The sequence below is a fragment of the Cebidichthys violaceus genome, unplaced genomic scaffold (assembly GCF_023349555.1).
Source record: "Cebidichthys violaceus isolate CVI_PGR_0920_01 unplaced genomic scaffold, fCebVio1.0.p SCAF_44, whole genome shotgun sequence".
Classification (NCBI taxonomy): Eukaryota; Metazoa; Chordata; class Actinopteri; order Perciformes; family Stichaeidae; genus Cebidichthys; species Cebidichthys violaceus.
The window spans coordinates 874,054-882,678 of record NW_027176639.1 but is presented as its reverse complement, the minus strand read 5'-3'; the positions used below and the strand labels follow the sequence as shown (position 1 = coordinate 882,678).

The 8,625-nt window shown below is 46.6% G+C and overlaps 2 protein-coding genes across 2 annotated transcripts; both read right to left on the bottom strand.

Moving 5' to 3' along the window:
- Positions 1-395: 395 nt before the first annotated feature.
- On the bottom strand, positions 396-3,502 carry LOC137886609 (nuclear distribution protein nudE homolog 1-like). Its single transcript, XM_068729141.1, is given in 10 exon segments — positions 396-518; positions 761-780; positions 782-916; positions 1,053-1,138; positions 1,223-1,399; positions 1,744-1,880; positions 2,035-2,183; positions 2,578-2,731; positions 2,866-3,032; positions 3,375-3,502. Coding segments are annotated over 9 exon segments (1,038 nt in total). The 5' UTR covers positions 2,952-3,032; positions 3,375-3,502; the 3' UTR covers positions 396-424.
- Positions 3,503-3,979: 477 nt separating this feature from the next.
- Positions 3,980-8,231, bottom strand: LOC137886501 (pannexin-1-like). The gene is made up of 6 exons (XM_068728981.1): positions 7,827-8,231; positions 6,807-6,928; positions 5,926-6,125; positions 5,315-5,816; positions 5,055-5,211; positions 3,980-4,921 (listed from the first exon to the last, which is right to left on the bottom strand). Exons 1-5 carry the CDS (start codon positions 8,008-8,010, stop codon positions 5,065-5,067), a joined length of 1,155 nt encoding a protein of 384 aa, XP_068585082.1. The 5' UTR covers positions 8,011-8,231; the 3' UTR covers positions 3,980-4,921; positions 5,055-5,064.
- Between the last annotated feature and the right edge of the window lie 394 nt (positions 8,232-8,625).

Sequence of the window (8,625 nt, the reverse complement as noted above, 5' to 3'; positions counted from 1 at the left end):
CCGAAATGCGTTTCCCGGGGAGGAGCAATGTTCCGTCGGCCCCGTTGATCCACCGCAGAGAGAAGGATCGGTGGATACGGGAGACATTTAAAACGCTACCCACAGCAGAAGATGGTGTGAGCAGCGGGTTCTCCGTTCCTTCCTCCGATAGATATGGTGCGGTACTAGCCTGAGGCAGCAGAAGTCCATGCGCTGAGTATGTGGGACAAGAAGAGTGGCTTTCTTGTTCAGAAGTAGTTCAGCAGGACACGAGTGCGACAGGGGGGGGGGGGGGACAGCTCAGTTCAAAGTCCACATTGCTGTAGTCTGTTAAGGATGGAGAGGCGACAGGGGGGTTGGTGTCAGGTTATTGAATGAGGGGGAGGTGGAGGGGGGGGGGGGGGGGGGGGGGGGGGGGGGGGGGTTCGTCGTCTTTTTCCCTGTTTCATAGCAGAATCTTGACCCCGCCCTGAGGAGACTGGGCACCTTGGGAGACGCCTCTCGGAGGAGCCGGTCCAAACTCCAACCGTTTCACTAAACTGCAAGACAAGATGTAACACACACACACACACACACACACACACACACACACACACACACACACACACACACACACACACACACACACAATAAAACACTAAGTTACACAAAGCTGATTTTGCAGTTGACATCATGAAATGGAACAGTGCAGCTGTGTTTAGGTAGAAGTAAACGCTGACTTCAACGTAATAATTGACAGAAGCACAGGAGCAGGAGCGCTCCCTGATGTCGTCTTCCTCACCTGTCGTACTGAGGAGGGGGGGCTCATGCTGCTGGCTTGGACCTCAGAGCCTCGTTCTAAACCAGAAGGACTACCAGGGCCAGCCGGGAGTGCCGGTCTGCTGATGGGCGTGTCATACACAAAGTCTCGACAGGACGCCAACTTTGACTCCAGATTCTGGCAGGAATATTAAAAAAAAAAAAAAAAAATCATTTAGTGAGCTCATACATGTCGTGATTCTGTTCAGAGACAAGAGTTCTGGACAACATGTATTCACTGGGTGCTGTAGAGGCATCATCTTTAAATCTCTTACTCCGACTTTTCTCAGCAGCTCCCCGACAATGTTGAGCGCAGATATTCTAGCAGACGTTGTGAGGGGAGTCCCCGTTAGACCATCGCCTGAAACAAAACAGATACGAGTATGTGAAGACGTAATATGTCCATACAGTCGCTATTACTGTGGTCAAAAGGTGTTCTATTCACCTCGTCGGATACTGGAAGGAGGGGGCGTGGCGAATGAGCTGATGGGTTTGGAGGGCGTGACGGGGACGGATGGGTTCCCGGCCGAGGGACACGGCAGATCTGCTCTATCCGTGTCTTTGCCCAGGCTGCTGGACGGACGCCTTTCCTTCTGACGCACGGCCAGCTCCTGGCGAAGGTCTGACACAAAACAGGACAGGACAGGACGGGGAAACTGTGAGTCCGCTTATTGGAAAATGACAAAAGACTCCAGCGCCACGTGTTTGAAGAGAAACACCAGTTTCCATAACGTACAAACAAATGAATATCAGAGACTTGGAACTACATTAAATAGATGATACACAAAAGACGGAACAAAATTGTCTGGTAATCGTGTGCATCATGCAAATGTCTCATGACGCCAAACTGACGTGAAACCTAGCATAGACAAACATCAAGTCTACTGTTAAAGACTCGAGCACACCGCAAAGTGAACAGCCAACGGCCAGCTGTGTGTGTGTGTGTGTGTGTGTGTGTGTGTGTACCTCTGGCTTCATCCTTCAGCCTCTGAACCGACTCAAGCAGGTTCTCTTTCTCATCCAACTCGCTTTCAAGAAAGGCATTCCTCTCAATGACATGGTTCATCCGCTGCTCGAAGTCCTCCAGAGACATGATGGTAGCCCTGGGAAAGAGAGGAGAGGCCTTTAAAGTCAACACTGGGTCTATTGTGCACACCGGTTCTGCGTGCATGCGCATTAAAAAAAAGACCAGCAGTGCCATTTGACGATGAAGCCCATCGGTGAGGTAACGACGCGAGGCCATGTTAAGACTCTGACCTTTTGGTCCTCTCCAGGTCATCGTTGGACTGCTCCAGCTCTCGGATGTATTTCTGCAGGTGATCTCTCACTGCTGTGGTTTGTGCCAGATCTTCCTCCAGGACTGAGATGTGCCTAAAAGCTTCGGAATGCTGAGCCTCGAATTTCTCCTGCAAAACAGCACGCACGCATGCACGCACACGCGCGCGCGCGCGCACACACACACACACACACACACACACACACACACACACACACACACACACACACCTCAAATGAATTCACATGCCAGCGCCTGCTTTGCAGTGTCATGGCGGATTAATCATTGCAACTATGGGAATGTTTTTTAATGTTTTCCTCCCCGTGGATGACTGAATGAAAATAGCAGTCAGCTGCCTAACAGCGAGGCAGTTCTCCCCCGGTGGCAGTAGCAACGATACGCTGAATTTGGGTCATCTAAAGGCTGTCTGTGGACGTCTTCATCGCCCGTCCGTAACTGGAGCACCAGAGCTCGTCAAGCTCTGTAGGGGCCGGGGGCCCTATTTATAATCAAGGCGCTTCTACCTTTATGTTTTCCAGTTCAATGCGTAGTCGGTTGTTGTCTAAAAGCAGCTCTTTGTTTCGACCCTCGCACTGCTTCAGCTCAGCTTCCAGTTCTGCTTCATAGTCTCGGCTCATCTGCTGAAACTCCTGCAGCTCCTCCTGAGCCTCATCAGCCCTGATGAGGAAACAACGTTTACTACCACCAACAACCCCCCCCCCCCCCCATGCCGTAGAACATGGATGCTTCGTTATTTCAGATGCCTATAAACAAAAACCTCTCGTCTCGATGTTAACGTCTGGTGTGGTTACCGTTGCTGGTGTGCCTCTGCCTGCTCCTTCCAGAAGCCCAGCTCCTCTGCTAGGGATGTGAACTTGTGTGACGTCGGCTCCACCATGTCTGCAGCTCTGTGTCAGGATGATGGGGATCGGAGAGACGAACCGTAAAACCACAGCAACGTTACAGCTTCTGACACCGTCTGCCATAAGAGCACATCCTAAACATTCAAAACAAGAGAACTGTTGCGGTAATGCTAACGTGGTTAGCTAGCGTTAGTCTACAGCGCTAAGTCTTTAGGTGTACTAAAACTACAGAATCGTGTTTTAGCAGTTGTTTGTATCAAGTGCGAGGAAGTAAACAGGTGTGAACTGAACGCGTTAGCAACTTTTAACAGCCAGCCGCGGTGTTGGACAGAGCATATACCATAACTAAGCTTTTCAACTAAGCTAATATAGCTACGTCAGCTACGCGACTTATAGCTAACGTTAGCCACAATGTGTTGCCCAAACACAGTAAAAACACGGAAACTAGGCAGACTCACCCGCATGTAACGGACCGATTACAACATGCTATAGCTACGCGGACGTTTTACGACTTAAAACTAAATGTTCCAGACTTGTGCAACAGACGTATTGTGACTGCACAAACTAATCTCTCGTTACGTTAAGACGGTGGCTCGATTCACCAACCAAATACAAACCAAGCGTCACTTCTCGGACGCCATTGGACAATAGAGGTGACGCTGCCAACGTATTATCCAATCACGTCATCGGACGCACTTAAAAGTTGTGCGGTGGGCGGAGCTCCCAACACGACACAATGCGCTGAGCAGTAAAGGCGAAGTGATCCTACGTTGACATGCGATGGTGCGAAAACAACAAAGAAGTGATGTCTGTCCTCTGGAATGAAAGTCAAATTAAATGTTTGACTTTTATCAGTTTGTATGGTGTTTCTAATACCCCCCCCCCCACACACACACACACACACACCTGATTTACACATATTAATACTTTATACAATCCAATACCACAAAGTAAAGCCTCAACGCCCCATAGACCAGGATCAATTCACAACTACTTTTGAGGTATCATATTTATTGCAGGGAAATTACAATAAGATAAGATACAATACAGATGTTTTCTAGTTTGCTGGTCACAAGTATTCTGGAAATCTTTTACATGATCTCACATCTCACATTTAACTGGGCAATAATGATAATAATGGAGAACAACATAACTCAATTGTATAAAGCCCCTTAAGGCCTGAACGATTTTACATCTGACAACAACCGTTATTGACATTTTATGTCCCCCAAAGAATATTCATTCATATTTCAACTGAAATGCAGAGCTGACATCAGTGCATCTGTCTGGACTAACCCAGGGTCTTGTTCTTCTTTCAACATACAGTATACCACCTGTTGTTAACAGCACATTTATGCGTACATAATCACGTGTTTTACAGTCTAAACATAGCTGCTCTAGTGGTTCTTACATTACCAAACAATTCATGTTTATATTATGCTTACATTGGATAATCAATCACAACACCTTCTTACTACCCCACCACTGTAAATACCTCTAAAGCTCTAAAATGTTGTTCTAACATAAAGGGCAGGAAAGTGGACTCTTGCAACTGGAAATTGTACAGATGTACAGATTTCAGGCAAAGGAACATAGATTATGTTATAAATAATGATTGGAAGGCATTTGAGATCCTGAGAGAAGTTTGCCTGGGTCCAGACGTTTGAGTCTGCCCAGTCCACAGAGTTCGAGTGTAACGAGTTGACAATTCCGTCTGATATCAGGCAAGAGAAAAGTAGCATGTTCCATAGAAAAAGATAGGAACAAGGTTCGGGTTCAGCAGCATATCGCCTCAGACTTGTGACTTGGAATATTCACGTTTACTAAAAATAAGACATCTGAGAAGTAAACTGAACTACAGACTCTTTGCATGTATCGAGGCCTCTGTTTTTGATATGGATTGCACTGCTGTAAGGCATTACATCACCAGCAATTCGGATAAATGTAAGTGCACAGGTTTTTCTCACTGATCTTCTTTTCCACCACAGCCGATCTTATTCATTTTCTGTTGAATCAATGGGGAACAAGGCAGAAAGGAAGGAAAATGAAACACGTTGAAGGTTAAATCCGCCACACAGTCCGTTCATTTTAACTGAAGTTACGCAGCCTCCATTAGAAGAAGAAATCGTCTACCTTACCTGAGAGGAATCATTCCTCAGCTTTATTAGTCTCCTTGTTCTCGCGTGAGCGCGTCTTCTTACTGTCTATCACATCAGTCTTCACCTGACCCAGAGTTCGCAGCAGGCACATGGTGTCAAAGCCCTCGTCACCAGCCTCTTGCAACAACTCAAGCACCTGTAAATAAGACAGGTTACTTATTTTACCCAGAAAACACAAAAAAGCAAACACAAAAGACATCTTCTAAACTTGGACCTCTGGTATCTGCGCTGGGACCCACCTGCAGACACTTAAATGATTTGAGTTCGCTCAGATTCTCCTGCAGGAACAACAGGTAGATGCTGAGGTCGTTGTAGAAGGGCGTGACCACGCCCAAAGCACCAAAGCCCGGCAGCAGCTCATAAGGCCGGAGAAAGCTGGAGCTCTGGCGAGCTGGTCCGAGAGCAGCGAACACCACCAGCGGAGCAAGAAGCACATACACCCCCAAGTTGATGTAGCTGAGCAGCCTGAAGACGCCCACTGCCACGAGCTTGCACTGCACGGCAGACGGCACCGTGCTGTCGTTCTTCAGCACCCCTGTACGCAGGTTACAGGGAAACTCATCAGTGAGAGAGGCAAGTCGGATGTAGTAGCCCAGGTAGATGCAGGCCAGCAGGAGCGTCAGCAGAGTCACGCCCCGACACGATAGGTACTTGATTACGAGGCAGTGAGAGAAGCGCTTGGTCTTCAGATATTGCTCCACTAAAGGGTATTTAAAGCAACCCTCGGTCAGATCCAAAGCACTGCAGAAGAGAAGGACATTCCCCATAAAAAGACCAGTGTTTAGAAACACAAACGCCATAAAATGTACCTGAAAAAGATCATGGTAGTGAGCAACAACAATGTGTTTACCTCTGGGTGTCCTCAGATGCACCTTTGCTATCTAACGACGCTAGACTCTTGGCCAATTTGATGGCACGATTATAAAAGCGGTCCAGCTCCTCCATGATGAAGTTCAGGTCAGAGGAGATGTGCGGAGCTGCGGTGAAACGCCAGAAGAGGGCCGGGATGTACATGAGGATGGCCAGTGAGAGCAGGATGTATGGGAAGAACTGAGGGGGTCACAGAAAGGGAGACAGCAGAAGAAAGATGCATGAGAAAAAAAGAAGAAGACAGCAGAACACAGGGACAGCTTAAAGGTGACCAGACTGTGATCCTTTTTATTACAGCTGTAAAGTAGTGGTGAGACCATTAGGGGGCACTCTGACTAGATAACAGACCAAGACCAAGTGAAGACCATCAAATCCCTCCCGCAGAAGGCCCAGAGACGGGATTAACCAGGAACTGCTAATGGCCCTGTTGACATGTTTGACATTACCCAGGCTCCCTCATGACAGGGCGGCTGCAGCCCTGGCGAAATGTAACGTTCTTCAAAATGGGATTAGAAGGAGGATAATGTCCCGACAAAAGGTTAGAGCAACAGAGATTCCAGGCTGAAATGTGCGTCTGAACGCATAACTGTAAAGCCACTCACCTCATCCATCAACCCATTCTACCTCTAAAGTAATAAGTAGCGTTATTCAGAATAATGCTGATTAACGCTATATTTCCCTACATTAGTATAACTTTAACATTAGAAAGAAGGCATGTCTCTTTTTTTAAACGAGCATTGTGTGGTCAGTTTCAAGTCTGTCTCATCGGTCAAGGGGCTAACTAAACAAAACATAACAATAAAGTTGGTACGTCAATGAGCATCTACAGCTGATAATTAAAGAAAAGAAACACGTCTGTACCTTGTGCAGCCATAGTGGTGAGCTGTCGCCTTGTTGCTGTACAGCTGCCCAACAAAAGGAGTCCACATACGCGGCCTGTCTCCAAGAGAAGTTAGTGGGAGCAAAGCAGCTGATCTGGGTACCTTGGGGAGGAAAGTGAAGAGTTAATGAAAAGAGAAACGAACACTACAACAATTGTCAGCCCTCCCTCTTCTGCACTCATGGCCTAATTTGTGGGTATGTTGTTTTCAGCATTCGTTGTCTCAATAATTATGCCATCCCCTGTATGGTGAGGGGGGGGGGGTTCAATCCTCACAAGTCTCAAATGACCCAGATAGTCAGCAGACAGTAATATGTTGGCTGTCACATTAATATTACAGAGTGATGCTTTAAACCAACTATTGAGCATATTCTCAGTCAAATGTCCTCTGTGAATGAAAAAGCCTATTTCATTGTGTCCTAGTGATAAATTGGACACACCTGTCGGAAGAAAAGGGGGAAAAAAACATCCATTTATATTACAGTAGACGGAATCCTATCACTGCTGATGAAGCTGAATATATTTTTGTTTTTACACTAAAGAGGAATGCAGATCACCTTCTGTCAATTTGTGTGAGCTATTCTGGTCCTTACTCAAGTCCATAAAGCACCAGTTTATAAACTGCCATGCCCAAAATTCCCATCATCATCATCATCATCATCATCATCATAATCCGCAGCAGCAGCAGCAGCAGCAGCATGACTGCCTCTCTGTAAACAGAAGGGTGGAGACTTAAACCACACCTTCTCTAACACCCACACCTCTCTTTTTTTCTGGCCATTTACTGACTATAACTCCTCCATTCATGCATAACACATTGCTTCATCCGCCACTGCCTTTAAGTTTGGTTGATTGGAATAAACGCGCTACAGTATTCGGCAGCGGGGGAGGGACAAAGAAGCGGAGTCAGGATCCACATCGACTGGACAGACATTGACAGGATTGTATCCTCAGAGGTGATGGTTGCTCCTGGCAGGATGCTCACAATTGCAACAACTCACCAACTGACACCTCTTGAGCAAAAGCGAGGGAGATGAGAAACAAAGGCAGTCCCACCGCCAGAAACGTGACTATTTTGTCCACCGCCAGCTCCAGACGCACCCCTTTGTACTTGGCATCGGTGGTGGGGTCCTTCAACAAAAAATCGGAAAAAACGTACTCGGTGGCTACGTGGGCAATCGCCATGACGGGTGGGAACAAAAAGCCGGTGTTGTCTAATTGACGGAAGAGTCGAGTCTCTTTGCAATTAGCCCAAAGCGAACTGCGTCTGAGGTTTCAATTAATACAACAAAAAAGAAGAGCATTAAGACACGCAATGCATCAAAAACTGAGCCGTTGTTGTTTAACCATCTCCATTCCCAACTGGGACTGATGGGTGAACCTGCTGTCCCGTTACTGTGGCCCAGACATCATAACGGCACAACAGGGAGGATCTAGAGGGCGCTACTGATGCAACATGATGCCTGATAGATCACATACATGGTGGGACACTGTTGCTTTAGGGACAAAGAATAATATGATAGCCTTCGAGTCATTTTAATCATGCGCAATGGCTCAAATTCAGGATACATTATAGTACTGGATTATCATGTTGATGGTTGGTTTAATCTAAAACAATATGTTGAGATGGTCAAACTATGTTAATTTGTAAAGTGCACTAGTAATGAAAATCAATGTAGTTCAGTCAAAAAATACACTGAATTAGAAGTAGCTAAAAGTAGCATTAAATGGAAGTATAGTCAAGACTGTATTTACTTGTACTTTCTCTGCAAGACATTTATCCAATCCCAAGAAATAGAG